Raw genomic sequence first — 17,074 nt, 5'->3', positions numbered from 1 at the left:
TGTGCCTCGGTTTCCCCAGCTGCAACATGGGCGCTATGAAGCTTCTCCTACTGAGGCAAACCCTGCCCGGGTCCTTAGCCAGTCAGAATTCCGCTTGACCTCAGTGGGGAGTCCGAGCACGGGGGGCAGGGTTTGGCCCAGCGCTTGGAGATCCCCCGAGCCGGGCAGGATGCAGAGCCATGCTGGCTGCATCTCCAGGACCTGCCCGCGCCTTTCCCCCAGCACGGGCCGGCCGGGGTGTGTGTCCACGGGAGAGTCCGCAGCGCACGCGCGCTCCCGGCAGCCGGTGGGGGGCGCTCGGACCCCCCTTTCCCACGCCGCGCGAACGCGGCTGGGGAGGGAAGCGGGCGCGCGCTAGGACGCGGGCGCGCCGCCGTGCAGGGAGCAGGTGGCCGCGCGGGGGCTGCAGGCGCCGCGCTCCCGGGTCCCCGGTAGGGCAGCGCGCCCGCGCTAGGGCTCCTCCGCGCGCCCGGGGCTGGCCGAGCCCGCAGCGGAGCGAGGTGAGCGGCGCATCCCCGTGCGCTCGGCAGGGCCCCGGCGATGCGGACGGGCAGCGGGGTGGAGGCGCCCCTCGGCCGGGCGGCGGAGAGGTTGGCCTGGGGGGGAGAGACCCTTCCTTGGCCCTGGGTCCGTCTGCAGATGCACCCCGGGGTGGGCCGCATCCAGGGCCGGCTCCAGGCACCAGCCCACCAAGCTTGTGCTTGGGGCGGCACCTGGAGGGGGGCGGCACCTGGAGGGGGGCGGCACCTGGAGGGGGGCGGCACGGCGCTCCGGCCGCCGGGGAGAGCGGGGCCACGGCCGGGCTTGCCGCCCTCCCCCCGGCGCTCTGGCTGCCCTCCCCCCCGGCGCCCTCCCCCTGCGCTCTGGCGGCCGGGGGGAGAGCGGAGCCCCGGCCGGGGCTCGCCGCCCTCCTCCCAGGGCTCCGGTTGCCCTCCCCCCGGCCGCTGGGGGGAGAGCGGAGCCCCCGCCGGGGCTCGCCGCCCTCCCCCCCGGCGCAGGGGGCGGCCGGAGGCTTTTTTGCCTGGGGCGGCAAAAAAGCCAGAGCCGGCCCTGGCCGCATCTGCCGGGGTTAGGGGCTCGGGGTGTGTTCAGGCCGTGCCACCGAGTGGGAAGGGGGCTGGGCAGGGAGGCGCTAGCCCCAGGGGCACAGAGGGGTGGGTGCTGCCCCTGCCCGGGTTCTGTGCCTGGTGGTGCTGGGTGCCAGGCGCTGGTGACAGGCTTGGGTGTGTGATAGTGATTTGCACGAGTGTGCAGGGCTCTGCCCGAGGCAGGCTCAGGCCCCAGGGGTGAGTGGCGGATCAGTGGGATTGATTCCGGCTCTCCCTGGGCAGAGGCGTCGTGCGCTGCCCCAGTTTAGCCAGAGACGAGTATTTCTGTGATACCGGCGGATTAGCAGTGACGCTCGTTTCACTCTGGTTTCCCCAGGCAGAAGGGGGCAGCTGGTTGGGTTTTTCACTCTAGGAGGTTGCAGAGGGCAGATCGGATCAGCCCTCCCCTGGGGCAGGGCCCTGGCGGGGGCAGAGATGTGACCGAGTGAGCCTCAAGATGGAAGGGCAACCTGCCAGTGGGAGCTGGGGCCCTCTCACAGTCCCTTGGAAGGGGGGGAAGACGAGGAGGAGAGACACCCCGGCCAGCCAGGCTCTCAGCTTTCCTCAGATGAAAGGTCTCGCCCAGGTAAGAAAAGGGGAAACTTCACGGCGGCCTCCCTCTTTGATCTGGGACCCATCCTCCAGGTTTGCACTTCAGCAGCCTGGATGTGCACATTGGTCCTGATCACTAGGGATTTGTCGGTGAAATTCCTAGTGGGGAGGACTCTGGAGCTGCTGGGCGAATAGGGCATCGGGAACTAGACAGCACAGGATAGTGCAGCCCAGAGGCAAGCAGAGGAGGGGTGTGGGGAGTTAGCCCACTGACTTCACAGACTCCTAGCGCTTGCTGTGTTCGGAGCTCTGTGCTGCTGGATGGGCTGGGGGGTGCTGAATCACTGCCCTTGGGGGAGCCCTGAGCATTTGTGCATCTTCCTTCCCCTGGCTGTTTGCTCTCCTCCCCTCCCTCTCTCTCATTTTAGCACCCCTTGTGCCATCACCTGCTCTGGGGAAATTCAAGGCTCAGACTAAGCCACCCACCTGTCGGGAGCCAGCCAGGGAGAGGGTATTTGCTCCTGCCACCATGCAGAGGATGGGGGGTGGGGGGGATGAGTGGTAATAACCTCCCAGAGCTGCTTTCCAACCCAAGTGATGATTCCCTGCTTCTCTCCCCCTGCCTCCATCCTCCTCCCACCCACACAGAACATTATCCGCCTTTGCCTTTTCCTTCCCCACACACGAAACATTCTCTCCCCGCCCCTCAGCTATTCAGGCGAGGCCCGGAGAGGAGAGTGATGAAGGCGCAAATGGACTCGGTGTAGTTGGGAGGCTGAGCGTTAAAGAGGATGAATCGTGCTCGGTGAGAACGGACGGCTTCCCGCGCCAGCCGAGGGGGGATATTGTGGACTCCAGGATGGGTAGGGGAGCCAGGAGGAGGAAGGAGTGGAGACATCCAGGTGATAGATGCAGGTGGCATTATGCCTTCGTTGGGGGTCTGGGAAGCTTTGGGGAGAATGAGCTTTGCCAGTCTCAAAGCACTACCGGTGCACACGGAGTCTGACCAGGCCCCATCCTCCTCTTCTGGTGCTGAGCAGGGCTGGCAGCGCTTGGGGAGCGCTGATGGCACCGTTGTGGCTCACTCCTGCATGGGTGCCAGCCAGGGCCGGCCTTGGGGGGGGGGCAATTGTGCAGGGCACTGGTCAGGGGGGATCTGTGGTCAAGGCCCTGGGGCTCGGGCTCCCTCTTGCTGCCAGCAGGGTCCGGCATGGCCGGAGCCCCTGCTCCCAATCGAAGGCTCCCTGCTCGCTGCCCCACCTGGTTTCCCAGCCCAGCTCCTAGTCCCGTCTCCTCACTCTGCAAGTTGGTTGGCTCTTCCCCCCCCACCCGCTGCACTTGCAAATGCCCGGACCCAGCCTGGACAGCAGGCAGGGCCCAGGGCTGGCCTTATGGGGGGACAGCGTGGCAAGGAGCAGGTGGGCCTGGGTGTGAGGCTGTGGGAGGGAGCTCGGGGGAAACCCAGGGAGGCAGTGGGGGCAGGGGCGATGCAGGGGACGGCTGGGAGGGCAGGAGGGGCCAAGGGGAAGGGCTGGGAAGGCAGCAGGGGTGCCAAAATATAAGTTCATCCAGGACACTGTTTCTGAGGCTGGTCCTGGGTCAGCTTAACCTTTTCCACCCCACACACTTTTCTTTCCAGGGGACCAGTGCGGGGCAGCCCCAGTTCAGCACAGGCTGACATCTGTATGGGCTCCTCTCTGCTGTCCTTTCCCCTACCCGTCCCACTGTCAGCCATGCCACACACGCTGCGACTGGCTGGGTCAGAGGTGCGCAGAGCCGCCTTTGGCCTCCTAGGTGATCCCTGTGATCCTAGCCCAAAAGCCATCAGAGAGCATTTGCCAGGCTGTCCCTCTGGCTCCTTTCCCCAGCAATGACTGCACAGGACAGTTACAAGGAAGCCCCCTTGGGTCATCTCTGTGGTCGGGGCTCCCAGGCTGTGTGAGATGAACGTGGGTGGGTGTTATTTCCCAGCCTTCCCAAGGCAGTGAGGAAAGAGGATTTTTCCAATCATGCTAAGTACTGAAGAGGGAAAATTGCAGTGACTCACTAATGAGGACTTAAAAAACAATTGGTTAGGTCTGTGCTTGGTATGGAGCAGCTGTGGAACGGTAGATCCCTGCAGAGTGTGTGTCCACGTGCACACGTTAGCGTGGGAGGGAAAAGAATATACTCTTTAGGGCTTCATTGTTCACAAAGGGCTGGTGTGAGCTGGGAGCCCTTCTGTGAAACGAGTTGTTAGGTTCTCAGCCCAGTTCCTATTGCACAGGCATCCCCATCTGTAGCTGGTCTCAGCAAAGAGGTCGCTGCCAGATTGCGCCATCTGCTGCTTTGGTTTTTCCAGGACTTTGGCCCGTTGGCAGGGGAGCGGGGAGGAAACTTGCCCTGCTACTGCCTGTGCTGGGGATAGATCAAAGACCCTTCTCCCAGACTGAGGTACATCAATGGTGACACCTTCCCCCACCTCTCTCTTCTGAGCTGGAGGGGACCCCTGCTAGTGGGGAGAGGGGAGATCAGTCCTCCTGCCCTATTCACTCAGCCTCCAGGCTGAGCCTGCCAGCAAAGGGAGCTACGGAGTGCCAGTTGTGGGGATGGAGTTAATGATGCGGGCACCTGTCCACCAAGGACTGGGCTGAGACAGACCAAACTGACTGTCTGTTGTACGTGCATGGCCCCCACTACCAGAGGGCCTGAGGGCCTCACAATTGTTCATGTATTTGTCCTCACAGCACCCCTGTTCGGGGCTCTTATCTCCCAGTTATAGATCGGGGAGCTGAGGCACAGGGAAACCGACTGACTCGCCCAGTGGCAGAGCTGGGTGGAACTTAAATGTCCTAACCTAGCGCCTTCATTTCACACAGGCCACCAAAGAGCCATCAAATGGCACCAACTTGAAGTCCCCATCAGCCTAGGCTGGGGAGGTGGCCATGAAAAGCTCCCTCTCTCCCTGACCCAGCCAGCCCTTCCCCTCCACCCATGTAAAACCCAGCGTGAGCCCTCTGAGAGGTGGCCGGCTGCCTTTGTGCCGTTTGTTTTAAGGGGATTTTGTATCTTTGGAGAGTGCAATCCCCTTAGAGAGGTTGGGTTGACGCGATCGTGGGTAAACAGTGTCTCCCAGCCGGTTTATGTCCCTTGATCGGGTATTTGTTTGAATGGATTTCACTGAGCTTTCTGGGCAGGAAAATAATCTCCTAAAGCTTAACCAGCCTGCAGGTTGGTGCTGTAATAAGCCAGGGGGTGGGAGGCATGCTGAGGTCTGCCTTAGGAGACCCCTCCCTCCACCTCCCTGCCAGGGAATGAGCCTGTGAGGAGGAGACTGATGAGTCTGCCAAGTTGCCCTAGCACCAGACCTTGCTATACAAACACTGGGTTTGATCTTGAGCTCACTTCTCCAGCGCTAGCTGAGGAAGGAGAGTTGCAGGTGACTCATGACCCCCGGGGTTTGGAAGATCCATGCCGGATCGCCAGGCAGAGGAATGTTTGACCCATCTCTTGGGCCTTCCATCTAAGGGCATCGCAAAGCCCTTTACAAACATTAACTAATGAAATTAAGTCTCTCAACCCTTCCCCCCATCTTGTGGCAGATATTATTGTTTTCCCCAGTTTACAAATGGGGCAACTGAAGTCCAGGAGATCCAGTGACTTGACCAAGGTGTCAGGACCAGGGATAGGACCCAGGAGTCCTAGCTCTCAGACCGCAGCTGTAACTGCTGTGCTGCGCTGTAATGACCCATTATGTAAGCTGATGTTACGTATGGCTAGTCCAGTTTACAAACCATCGCTTGCTTTTCTTCCTCCTGTGAGATCTCTCTGTGACCAGCAGCCGGGGTCTGACGGGGCTGTCTGTCTGAGGAGCACTAAACACATGGCTGACTTACGCTTTAGAAAAGTGTCTGAGCTTTCATCCTGTGGCGTGGTTACCCTGCACCTCCCCTGCTTCAATTAAAGGGTGTAGGAGGAGGGGATGCTTCCCAGCGGGAGGGGAGAGTGGGAGACCCACACTCAGGTCAGAGGACTCTGTACTCCAACTTTGGATCTGGCTGCGCTTGGGAGATGGAGCAGAAGGGAGAAGACAGCCTGGGAGCAAAGTGCATGAAAAGGCCCAGGTTGAGGGAGATGAAGGACCAAAATAAGGGGGTTGGGGAGAAATAGCGACATCCAAAATTGAGCTGTTCAGAGAAGACCCTGAGCTGTGATATGTGGCCGGGCAGATGTTGCACATCTGGGAAGGCAGCATGGTGCCAGAGGGCTTGATTCAAAGCTCTTTGTGGTCCATGGAAAGACTTGCACTGACTTCGCTGGGCTTTGGATCGGGCCAGGAGAGCACCATGCAGCAACGTGGTGCGTTCGGCCCTGTAGGTGCGCCCAGCCCAGCCTGACGTGTTTGGGGCAGGTTTGGGCTGTGCTGTCATGCGGGTCGGGGCATGATGGGGTGGAGATTGGTAGCCATGGACTTGTATTCGAGGAAGGGAGCAGGTAGTTCCGAGAGTGACCATGCCTCTGTGGTTCTGTGCAGGTGCTCGAGTTATGCTGATGAAGGCTCCGCACTAAGGCTGGCAGAGAGACATGAGTAACAACACGGTAAGTCCTCCCCACGAAGCAGCCCTGCTGTCCTTGTCCTGAGCATCCATCTCCCGGGCCCTCGGAGGGTCTCATGGAACCTCCTGCCTACTGGGTCCAAGCGCTTTGCGTCTTCAGGGCATTCTGGCATGGACGAGTCAGTCCTCAACACGGCCCTGAGAGCTGGATGATGTTCTCCCCACGACACAGATGGAGGAAGCTGAAGCCAGAGGTTAAATAGTTTTCTAAACACCTTTCCCCCATTCCCGCTCAGGGCTGGCCCATTAGCCGGCCCAGGGATTGGGACAGCTGGTGGCGGTTCCGGGAGCTGAGCAAGGCTTTGCCGGGATCTCCTAGCACCTTTGATATGGGAGTATGATCAGGAGGTTCTCGCTGTGGGTCAGTGGTGGTGATGGCTGGGCTTTCTCCTCCCCTCTGCTCAGCCATCTACCAGAGCTGGTTCACTGACCTGCCCGGCACAGCGTTGGGGGTTAATGTGATTTTTTTTACTGGCTTAGGTTTCATTTCCATGCAGCAGTGGCAGCTTGTGCTCTGGGTTCAGGGCAGCTCTGTACATAATCGCTGTGCTTAACCCTCGGAGCGTGGCATCTAGACCCTGTGGCTGTCCGAACCCCGATAAACCCACCTAGCCCCAGGTCACAGAGGGAGCCAGCGGTAGGTGTTCCTTGCTCCTCAGGCTGCTCGGCCAAGCCTGTCACTCGGGACTGGGGAAAGCCAGCCCTGACTGAACCATGACCTCCTGCCCTGTCCTCCGGGCTCTTGAAAGAGGGAGCTGCAGCAACGCCGGGTGGTTCATTCCAGCCTTGATGGAAGCAGGAGGTAGCAGAAATCTCACCAGAGGACCAGACTCCAGGGGAGAGGGTCCCAGCCCGTGGTCAGAGGCCCAGGGGGCATCTGAGCAGATCCAGTCTCAAACTCTGCCTGGTTTCCAGAAGAACCTATCAGCCCAGGTTCCCATGTGGCACAGGGGAATCTCACGGGAGATGTGAGAGGACCCTGGAGCTCTTGCTTAGAGGTTCGTGGGGAGGACTCTTGCTTGAGACAGTGGGAGCCTCTGGGGCTCACTAAAAATCTCTGGGCCTTGGGGAGCCTGGCCAGAGCTTTAGATTTGTGGCTAAACTGGGAAGTGGTGGAGTCTTGCCTGGCTTTAGGTTCCCCAGCTCTGACCTTTCTCTCCAAGCCTTCCAGCGTTCATCTCTTACTCTGCCACTGCCCTGCCCTCCTCTCCTGGACTGCTCTGGGCATCGTTACCCTCCCCACCCCTCCCCGTCACCACTTCCCCCACTCCCCACACCAGTAAGTCTGCTGGCCAGCCCAGCTCTGGTGGAACTCCATTGACATTCGGGATGATTCTCTCCCAGCCAGCCCCGCCCTGTGCTCCATCAGAACTGTGTATGTTCATCTGCGTCTGTTTTCCTGTATTCTGCCCACTAGCGATAGCAGTCTGAAAACTGCTTTGGGTCCCAGGCAGCCCCGCGGCTATGGGGTAGGAGAAACTCTCCCTGAGGTCCAGTGGGACCTTGTGTCCTGCAGTGGGAGAATAGGGCCCTTGGGTTTTAATCCCAGCCATGACCTTGGGCAGTCATTAGAGCCAACATCTACAAAAACAGCCTCTGGCTTTGGGTGTCCAGCTCCAACTCGAGACATGCAGGGTCTGTTGCTCAGTGCCGATGAGCGCCCACAGCTCCCGTTGGCTTCGGCTGGAGCTGCAGGTGCTCCACCCTTATAAAAATCAGGTCCACGGTGACTCGGGTTGGACACCCAAACCCAGTGGCCACCTTTGAAAAGATTGGCCATAACCTTTTGTTATTTAATGCTAATTACAGTAGCCCTCAGAAGCCCCAGTTGGGATCAGCGCTCCAATTGTGCTGGGTGCTGCCCATAGACTCAGCCCCATCCCAAAGAGCTCAGTGCCTCAGTTTCCCCATTGGTAAAACAGGGCTAATGTCACTGATTCTGTTCTCAAGCCTGATATGAGGACTAACTAACTCATGTTTGTGAAGTGCTGTGCAGGTGAGGCCATGCAGAAAAGATGTGTCTTAGTGGTTTTCCTCTCCAGGAGATCTGTGCATTCTCAACGGCTCAGCGCAGGCGCACCAAGTAGTGGAGTTCACATCAAATCTTTGTACCCTGAAGTCATGGTGAAATAGTAGCCAGGTAACCTGCATCTGCCCTGTTGTGGGAGCTGGGTTTCGTTAGCTGTCAGCTCCAGATTACTGGGCTGCCCTGGTTTCAAATGCACCATGAAATCCAGCTGAGCTTTCACTGGAAAGAGGGCAGGGAAGTGAATAAACCCCACCCAGGAGTGTTTGCCCTGAGGTTCAGTCTCTCTGAAAACAAATTAACTCCGAGGGAGGAGAAAACGCAATCTTGGCTTACGTCCATCTGCGGTTCCTGGCACAGAAGGCAGCTGGCAGGTTGCTGATCGCCTGCTGGGCTATTGGGTCCCTGTGCTGCTCCATAGCCTATTAGCCTTTGTTCGTTTCCAGTCAAGGAAGGCAGCTCTGTGGCCTGCTCCTGCAGTCCATGGGACTTTTGCCTAAAGATGAGGCCTCCCATTCCAACAGGGAATTCTATGTCTTCCTGCCGTAATGCAATTCAGGATCTAAGGGCCTGGAGGGTGAGTTGTCTGGTTTTTCCCCCCCCACACACAAGCAGTTGGTGTTCTCTTTCGTCCATGTTGAGCACTGATGTTTTGTGTGACAGGTTGAAAGGGTGTTTCTGACGCACGATCTAGTGGTGACTGATGAAGAGTGCTGAATCGTGGCTGTGAGGTTGTGGTGAGTGTGAACAATAGCATTTTAGTGAGCCTAAGAGAGGAAGAGAAAAGCCAGATAAGACCTAGATTAAACTTTCCCCAGTGTCTTATTCCAGGCCAAATTATGAAGGTGCTCTCAGGGTTTTTATTCCATCTCTCTCTCCATCTTTCCAGCCAGCCCTCGTCACTTGGGTATCTCAGTGCACTCCTTGCACAGAGGCAATGCTCCTGTCTGCTTCAAGAGGAATTTTGGCTGAGTCAGGCCTGTTGTTGTTGTTTATTATTTGCATTTTTCTGAAGTGCCCTAGAGGCCCTGCTGTGCTAGGTGTCATCGGGCCCTGTCCCAAAGAGTTTACCGTTGAATTTGTGCTAGGATACATCCGAGTGCCAAACGGGATCTGATCTAAAAACTCTTTCCATTGACTTCAGTGGGCTTTGGATCGGGCCCTGAAGGAGAGAATGGGGGAGGCGAGGACAGGGGTACAGGAAATAGGATCGTGCTGCTACCCACGGAGCTTTTGCGCAGTTTGGTGCATCCTGGTGGTTTATTTAGTTTTTAAAAAATGGATGAAATCAGCCGAGTGATGCCAGAGAAAGAACATTAGGTCTGAACTTTAGTACTCACTGACCAGCTGCACATCAGCTGTCTCTTCTCATCCTCTCCTGACCTTTCAGGGAATTCACTCTCTTTTTCTTGGCTGGCTGATGGTTAAATCAACAAGCCAGACTTTAGAGTCAACAAAAAGGAGCCCAAACAAGAGAAGTCCCTGGCGCACAGAGATTGAGGCAGTGTGCTGTGCTTTCTGACTTCTGTGGATTATCCAAGTCATCTGTTTACAAGGCGCCTGTAAGCACTGTACAGTATCAACCAAATGTGAGGCCTAGAATACAAAGCATCTGGATAGCCAGGCAGTTCCCACAAATCTGGCACAAGGAGGAACCCAATAACTACCAGGCACCCCCACCCACAGGCTTTCCAGCTCGCATGAGGAAGGAGGTACTGAGGGGAGAGGGCCCAAGAAACACTGACAAATAGACCAGGTGAAATAAATGAGCTTGGGGTGATCTGCAGGCAGGGTCTGTGGCAGAGTGCCCAGGGGACGGGGGGGGGGGGGGACACACAGACACAGACACACAGAGCTGGGAGAGAGGAAGCCAAGATTCAATGCACGTAGCCCTGGTGATCAGCAGGTATTCGAGAAATATGAGAGAGAACAACAGGTCAGCATAACGAAGGGTTCAACACTAGCCTAACGGCTGCCATGGAAGCCAGTGGGAATTACCATTGGGAGCAGAGTTAGTCCAATATTGAAGGCTTCATAGTCCCACATCCTGCCCTGCACAGGGTGTAACTGGCGGGGAGGAGGCAGGGGCATATGCTGCCTTTGAAAACCAGCGTCCTTTCCTCTTTTGCTAATAACATAACCCTGGAACTTTGAAGAGCTCACTCGTCTCTGTTTAAGCTGCTGCTTCACTTTTTTTTTTTTTTTTTTGCCTTTCACAGAACTTGGATGGTGAAGCCAGCCTGGTCAGTTTCACTTTTGTTTCAATTCTGGGAACTGGCATAATGTTGTTTGTGCTCATGGTTCTGGGGGGAGCATGTTTAATTGTTGTTGGTTTTTAAATCCACTTGTTTTCATTGAATTGAAAAGAAAAACCCACTTTTCTGCTTGCATTAGATTTCGTAAACACAGCTAATGTCTATGCGTCCAATTCATCAAGAGTTTACTCCTGCATAGACCAAACTAACAGCTAAGATCCCTGTCCTGTAATTGGTTCCATCCATGCAGAAATTATTTGGTTTAAGGTCATGGCTAGGGGCCCCAATCGGAGAGCAGGGTCTCCTTGTGGTAGGTGTTTGACACACGTGTAACAAAAAGACAGTCTCTGCCCCTGACCGTTTGTATTCGAAGCGTGCGATGAGAGGCAGCAGGTGGGTATGACAGACACATGGGAGAGCACCAGGGCATGATGAGATGATTATGAGAAGAATTCACTCCTACACAGAATAGTGGAGAAAAAAACATGCAGAAGAATCGTGTCTGTAGAAACGTTAGGCCAACAAGAGTGCATCAGACTGACTGTGCTCCCTGACCCCGCCCCCCCATATCCAACTAAGGAAAACAAATGCCATTTTATAAAATGGCCAAAGAAACTAGCAACCCCAAAGGTAGGAAAGTAAGGCTAGAAATACAAATAGAAAAGGAGGAGGCTAGAAAACGAGAGTAGGAAAAAGAAGTGGTAATGGAGCTGAAAGGGAGGGGCAGTAGCCACACTAGAATAATACATTGTTGGAGGTCCTGGCAGCGTTCTCTAGGAAAGTCCCTTAAAAGCACTGACTCTTGGCCCCTCTGCCTCGGGTAGCATTGACTAGTGGTTAGCACCCAGAGCTGGGAATCAGGACTGCTGGGTTCTGCGCCCAGCTCTGCCAAGGACTTGCCTAATAGGAGTTTCTGTACCTCAGTTTTTCCCCGTGTAAAATGGTAACATTTGGCCACTTCTGAAAGGGGCTTTGAAGTCCCCCAATGAAAGGCACTGTGTAAGGGCTTGTTTGCACTAGGGGGGCTACCGCGGCATAACCCTGCAGTGTAGACACATCCTACAGCAGCAGAGGGGTTTTTCGGTCACTGTTCGAACTCCACCTCCCTGAGTGGCGGTAGTTAGGTCAGTGGAAGCATTTCTCCATCGACCTAGCTGCGTCTACACCAGAGGTTAGGTCGAGTAGACCAGGGTAAAGCGTGGTGGTGGTTATAGGAAGGCACGAGTGTCTGAATCCTTCTAATTTGGGGGCAGGATAATCTCATAAACTCAAAGTCGGCAAGATTCCCTCTATCTCTGTCTGGCTCTGTGAGATGTGGTTTATTTTAAGGCGTGTGTGTGTGTGGGGGGGATCCCATCCACTCGCTGTGATAAATACCTTCACAATAAGGTCCCCCCCCTTTCCATGGAGTTTGTCATGAAAGCTCTGATGCGACTGGGCCTGCTATAATGGAGCCAGCACACTGCTGCAGAGGCAGACTGGAAGCTGCAGGGCCCGTCTCTTTGCACAGCTGTCTCCTTAGCTGGCCTCCGTGCTGGGATCTTCCCATTTAACCAGGGACAAGCCACAGCCCAGGCCTCTCCTCTGCTCCCCCAGCCTGCGCATGCTCATTGCTCCACTTGGGGCTGCATCCATCCGGCACCACCAGCTCTCCTCAATTCCAGCCCCTTGCAGGCCTGCACCCCCACCACCATCACCCCCACCCCGCAACGCACAATTAACCCTTTCATTCCTGTTCTCTGTGCTGCCACATCCCAAACAAAGCCAGCGTGTGGAGGCAAAAAGCTTGACCATCTGCTGGCCATGATAGATAATGGTACAGTGCTTAAAGCAGCGTCTGGCTTCCCGGTGCATCTGGGCTTGGGGTAATGTCCCATTAAAGCCTGGCGAATATTCCTTTAAAAAGCTGCCTGCTGCCAGATTCTCTCTTGACATCCTTCTGTGTGTCACAGCAGAGCTTGGGGAGGGGGGAATTGGCCGTAGCTGCCTGTCAAAGAGCATGGGGGTGTTTGTGCTTCTGGAGCCCTTTGCTGTGGTGTTAGCTGCAGGGATCTCTGATGTCACAGACAGAGGGGGCGCTAGAGAGCTCTGGGAGATGCCCCTTCTCCCCTGGGACGGAGAGCCACGTTTTCCAGCCACCACTGATTTGGAGCTGAGGGGGAGGGGGGCAATGTGGAAGACCTGCGGCCTGCTAGTCAGAGGGGCTCAGTGCTTCCAAAAATCACGCGCAGGGTATTTTAAGTTGGGCACCTAAAATCTGAGGCTCGTGGGAGCTGTAGGCTGGAATCCTGCCCGGCTGCTGCTCATGGCAAGGTAAGGGAGGAGCGGGAAAGAATGAGGCTCATGAGGGTTAGGCCCGTGGTGTCTCAGTCATTTATCGGAGACCATTGCAGAAGCTTTGCCGGTTCCCTCGGCTGCCCTTCCGAAAGGCAGGGCACTTGGAGACGCTGCACTGTCTCAGTCCCGCTCTCTCCCTTCCCGCCCCCAGGGCCAGCGCACTGCAATCTTCGTGGTTCTCTTTGCTTTGATCATGCTGCTGATCATCTACAGCTCGAACAGTGGGAATGAAGTTTTTCACTACACTGCCCTGCGAGGGAAATCCCACCATCCCCCCAACCTCAAGAAATGGGGGGTAAAAAGTGGATACCTCCCCATCTATGGAAACAAGGTACGCTGCAGCACACCTCGGGTGAGCCATGGGGCGCTCCCTTGTGGTCACGTCGCAGACTGGCTCCCGGGTCTCTGGGCTGTGCCCAGCAGGTGTTTTACACTGGGAAGGAAGGGCTGGATTATAGATCGCTGGGAGGAGCCACGCGATAGCATGCTGGTGCATTAGAAGCATGAAGGGCCACTGCTTTTCTGGCCTCTGTACGGCTGCACCCTGCCCAGTCGGAGTTGGTGGAGCAGCAGTGACATGATACAAATTGCAGCTGCTCAGCTGGAGAATGGACCTTTGTGTTTCTATTATGGAAGCACCACCCATTGCTGAGAGCAAGGGACCGGGAATCGGGTCTTCTGGACTCTGTTACCAACTCTGCTTCTGGCTCACTAACTGGCCCTTGGCAAGTCACTTGGCCCCTCTGTGCCCTGGTTTGCCCGTCTGTGAAATGGGGGCAGTAATTCCCAGGCATGCGCAGAGGGTTCGTTCAGGAATGTCTGGTAAGCAGGTTGGGCTCCTCGGACGGAAGGTGCTTATCAAAGGGCAGCATGGTAGTGAACTAGCTAGTGAGTGTGGAGCCAGAACTGTGACCCAGAGCTCCGGTATTTCAGTGCCCGTAATGCTCTCCGATCTGAATCCCATTGTGCTAGGTGCTGTGCATCCACATAGACGGTTGCTACCCCAAAAAGCTTCCAGTCTGAATAGACAAAGGAAGTGTTCCTGGCTTCATTTCACAGACTGGGAACCGAGGCACGGAGAGATTGTGACCGCCCAGGGTCACCCAGGGAGTCTGTGACAGAGCCAAGAATTGACCCCAGATCTCCTGAGTCCCAGCCCAGTGCCGTACCCAAAAAACAACCCTATTTCCTGTCACCTTAGAGGGAACCCCCGATAGCTCAAGTGGCAGGGGCCAGTGTCTCTGGAGGAGAAGGGTCTCGGTTCTGTTCTCGCCGTTGCCTGGGCGTTCTAAGCAGGGAAGGCGCACGGGATCGTGATGGTGGGGAGGTCTTAGTTGGCCACAGGGTCCTTGCTAATGATGGTTTCTTCCCCAGACCCTGAATTCCCATTGCCACCAGTGTGTGATCATCACCAGCTCCAGCCACCTGCTGGGGAGCAAACTGGGCTCAGAGATCGACCAATCGGAGTGCGTCATCCGCATGAACGATGCCCCCACCACGGGCTATGAGGCAGATGTGGGCAACAAGACCACGGTCCGGGTGGTGGCTCACTCCAGCGTCTACAGGGTGCTGAAGAGGCCGCAGGAGTTCGTCAACAAGACCCCGGAGACCATCCTCATCTTCTGGGGGCCGCCCAGCAAGATGCAGAAGAGCCTGCTCAAGATCCTCCAGCGCGTCAGCATGTCCTTCCCCAACATGTCGGCCTATGTGGTCTCCCCCATGCGCATGAAGCAGTTCGACGACTTGTTCCGGGGAGAGACCGGGAAGGACAGGTACCTGGGAGCCCCATTCCACTCCGGGGGGGGGGGGGCATTCTGCGCCCACAAATTACAAATCCTGCGCACAATATTTTAAAATTCTGCAAATTTTATTTGTCAGAACACTACTGCATAATCACGCCAGTTTCAATTGTTTTGGTTATTTATTTCAAAATACCTGTCAGCAAGTATGTCTGTATCGTTACAGACACACACAGAAATTCCCCCAGGAGCAGAGAGTTAAAGAAACCCCTATGACAACCCAGTTCCTGTTTCTCTGCCCCCCGAGCCCAGACAGGGGGCCAGACACCCACAACCCCTCCCCCCCAGAGCCCTGCTGCAGCCCCCCCCTTGTCCATATACCCCCCTACACACACACACACACAGCCCAGCCATGGCCCCCCCAGCCCAGACACCTGCTCCCCCCCACCCAGGGATCCAGAGGGAGAAACAACCTGATGCTCCATGACAGAACAAGGAGCAATGGTCTCAAGTTGCAGTGGGGGAGGTTTAGGGTGGATATTAGGAAAAACTTTTTCACTAGGAGGGTGGTGAAGCACTGGAATGGGTTACCTAGGGAGGTGGTGGAATCTCCTTCCTTAGAGGTTTTTAAGGTCAGGCTTGACAAAGCACTGGCTGGGATGATTTAGTTGGGAATTGGTCCTACTTTGAGCTGGGGGTTGGACTAGATGAACTCCTGAGGTCCCCTCCAACTCTGATATTCTATGATTCTATGATCTATCCCAGGCTTGCATGGAGTTTCCTGCGGGCCGCCCTCTCCTTCCTCAGGGCATGCTGGGAGCTGCAGCTGCCAGGAACCCTCAAACTCCCTCTCCTTCCCCCCTGCAGTGTCTTCTATGTGCAAACTGGGCTCTGGTGGGTCCAGTGGCCCCTAGTGGCAGGTAGCAGCATTGCATCCCATTTCTGTGGGGGGAAAGGAAATTCTGCATGCAGAACGTTAATTTCTGCAAAATTCTGCATTGTGCAGTGGTGCAGAATTCCCCCAGGAGTACCATTCTCATGCCTGGTGACTGGAGCCCCAGCCTTGCTGGCCAGCCCATCCCTATTGTCTGCCCCTGCTGCAATGCTGCTGACTTGGGCTGTCTCGCGATGCACACCCAGGAAAAGAGGCCATGCTGCCCTCTGGAGCCACTCGCCTGCCTGGCAGTGCATCCTGGTCCCTAACTGGGAAGGGGGAGCCAGGCTGCTCAGGTGATGGGGAGCCTCGGGAGAGCAGAAATGGGGTGGGGATGGGGGAATCAAAATAATTCTATGTCCTCCCACCTTCTCCTAACTGGTCACTCCCTGTCCTCCCCCCCCCTCCATCCTACACTCCTTTCCTTCATCACTCTTCCCCTGGCATCCCCCTCCTCTTCTTGTTCTCTGTCTCTCTCTCCATCTCCTCTTCTTGTTCTCTCTCTCTCCCCCCTCCTTCTGCCGGCCCCCTGCCATTCCCCGTCTCGCAGGGAGAAGTCCCGGTCGTGGCTGAGCACAGGCTGGTTCACCATGGTGATCGCCGTGGAGCTGTGTGACAAGGTGCATGTTTACGGGATGGTCCCCCCTAACTACTGCAGGTAAGAACCCAACTCCCACCAGGTGCCCCTCCCGGGATCCCAGCGCTCGGCCATCGGCTGGCAGCGCCCCAGCGGCTCACCCTGTAACTCTGTCCTCCACAGCAGGAGACCTCAGCCCGGCAAGATGGCATATCACTACTACGAGCCCAAGGGCCCGGACGAGTGCACCACCTACATCCACAATGAGCGCAGCCGCAAGGGCAACCACCACCGCTTCATCACGGAGAAACGGGTCTTTGCCAGCTGGGCCAGCCTCTACAACATCACCTTCTCCCACCCGGCCTGGGACTAGGGGCTCCCTGAGGAGACATGGAGCCATTTGAGTGCCCGACCCAGCAGCTGGTGCCAGTAGTGGGATAACTCCACCTGGAAGGGAAAACATCTCTTGGATTAACCCTGTGAGCCAGGCTGGGCTCCAAGGGAGGAGGCCCCGCACCACAGGCTGCCCCGGTTCACTGTCCAGGGCCAGAAGGACTGGGTGAGGGGAGGAAGGGACTGGGATGGTGCCAGTGACCTGACTTGCAGTCCCAAGGCCCAGGGAGTGCTGCTACGCACCGGGCACTGCCGGATTCATGGTGTCCCCTTCCCCCCCACAGGCCACACACCTAGTGCACATCGCTGGCTCCCTGCTTTGAGGTCACCTCACTCCCCCGCCGGCGATCAGCTCAGAGGCCCGAGAGTGAGTGGGAACAATCCCTGGCTGCCCAGATGGAACGGCTGACCCCTTCTTAGTGCTCTGGGTAGCGGCTCTGGTCTCGCCTCTCTTGGCTTCTGGAGCATGTATTTCCGAGGTGGGAGGACTGTAACCCTCTCAGCTCCGCTAGGCTCAGTTCGATACTGAGTACCCGGGAGGCTGTATCGACTGTACAGTGCAACCCTGCCCCAGGCAG

At 56.7% G+C, this 17,074-nt stretch overlaps 1 protein-coding gene across 2 annotated transcripts; it reads left to right on the top strand.

Annotated features, from left to right (window-relative positions):
* Positions 1–6,203: 6,203 nt before the first annotated feature.
* On the top strand, positions 6,204–16,476 carry ST6GALNAC6 (ST6 N-acetylgalactosaminide alpha-2,6-sialyltransferase 6). 2 transcript variants are annotated; one of them, XM_065418868.1, is made up of 5 exons: positions 6,204–6,218; positions 13,005–13,184; positions 14,228–14,625; positions 16,077–16,184; positions 16,287–16,476. In XM_065418868.1, exons 1-5 carry the CDS (start codon positions 6,204–6,206, stop codon positions 16,474–16,476), a joined length of 891 nt encoding a protein of 296 aa, XP_065274940.1. The 2 variants fall into 2 exon arrangements, with proteins under 2 accessions (XP_065274940.1, XP_065274939.1); XM_065418867.1 differs by lacking the exon at positions 6,204–6,218 and adding an exon at positions 8,764–8,838.
* Positions 16,477–17,074: the final 598 nt, after the last annotated feature.

Source organism: Emys orbicularis, chromosome 18 (assembly GCF_028017835.1).
Source record: "Emys orbicularis isolate rEmyOrb1 chromosome 18, rEmyOrb1.hap1, whole genome shotgun sequence".
Classification (NCBI taxonomy): Eukaryota; Metazoa; Chordata; order Testudines; family Emydidae; genus Emys; species Emys orbicularis.
Note: the sequence above shows the minus strand (reverse complement) of the source record. Positions and strands in the feature narration are given on the sequence as shown.

Coding starts and splice junctions, on each gene's coding strand:
- ST6GALNAC6 (XM_065418867.1), top strand. CDS start 8,764: ATGAGGCCTCCCATTCCAACAGGGAATTCTATGTCTTCCTGCCGTAAT. Junction 14,626..16,076: donor GGAGAGACCGGGAAGGACAG/GTACCTGGGAGC, acceptor CCCGTCTCGCAG/GGAGAAGTCCCGGTCGTGGC. Junction 16,185..16,286: donor GTCCCCCCTAACTACTGCAG/GTAAGAACCCAA, acceptor TGTCCTCCACAG/CAGGAGACCTCAGCCCGGCA.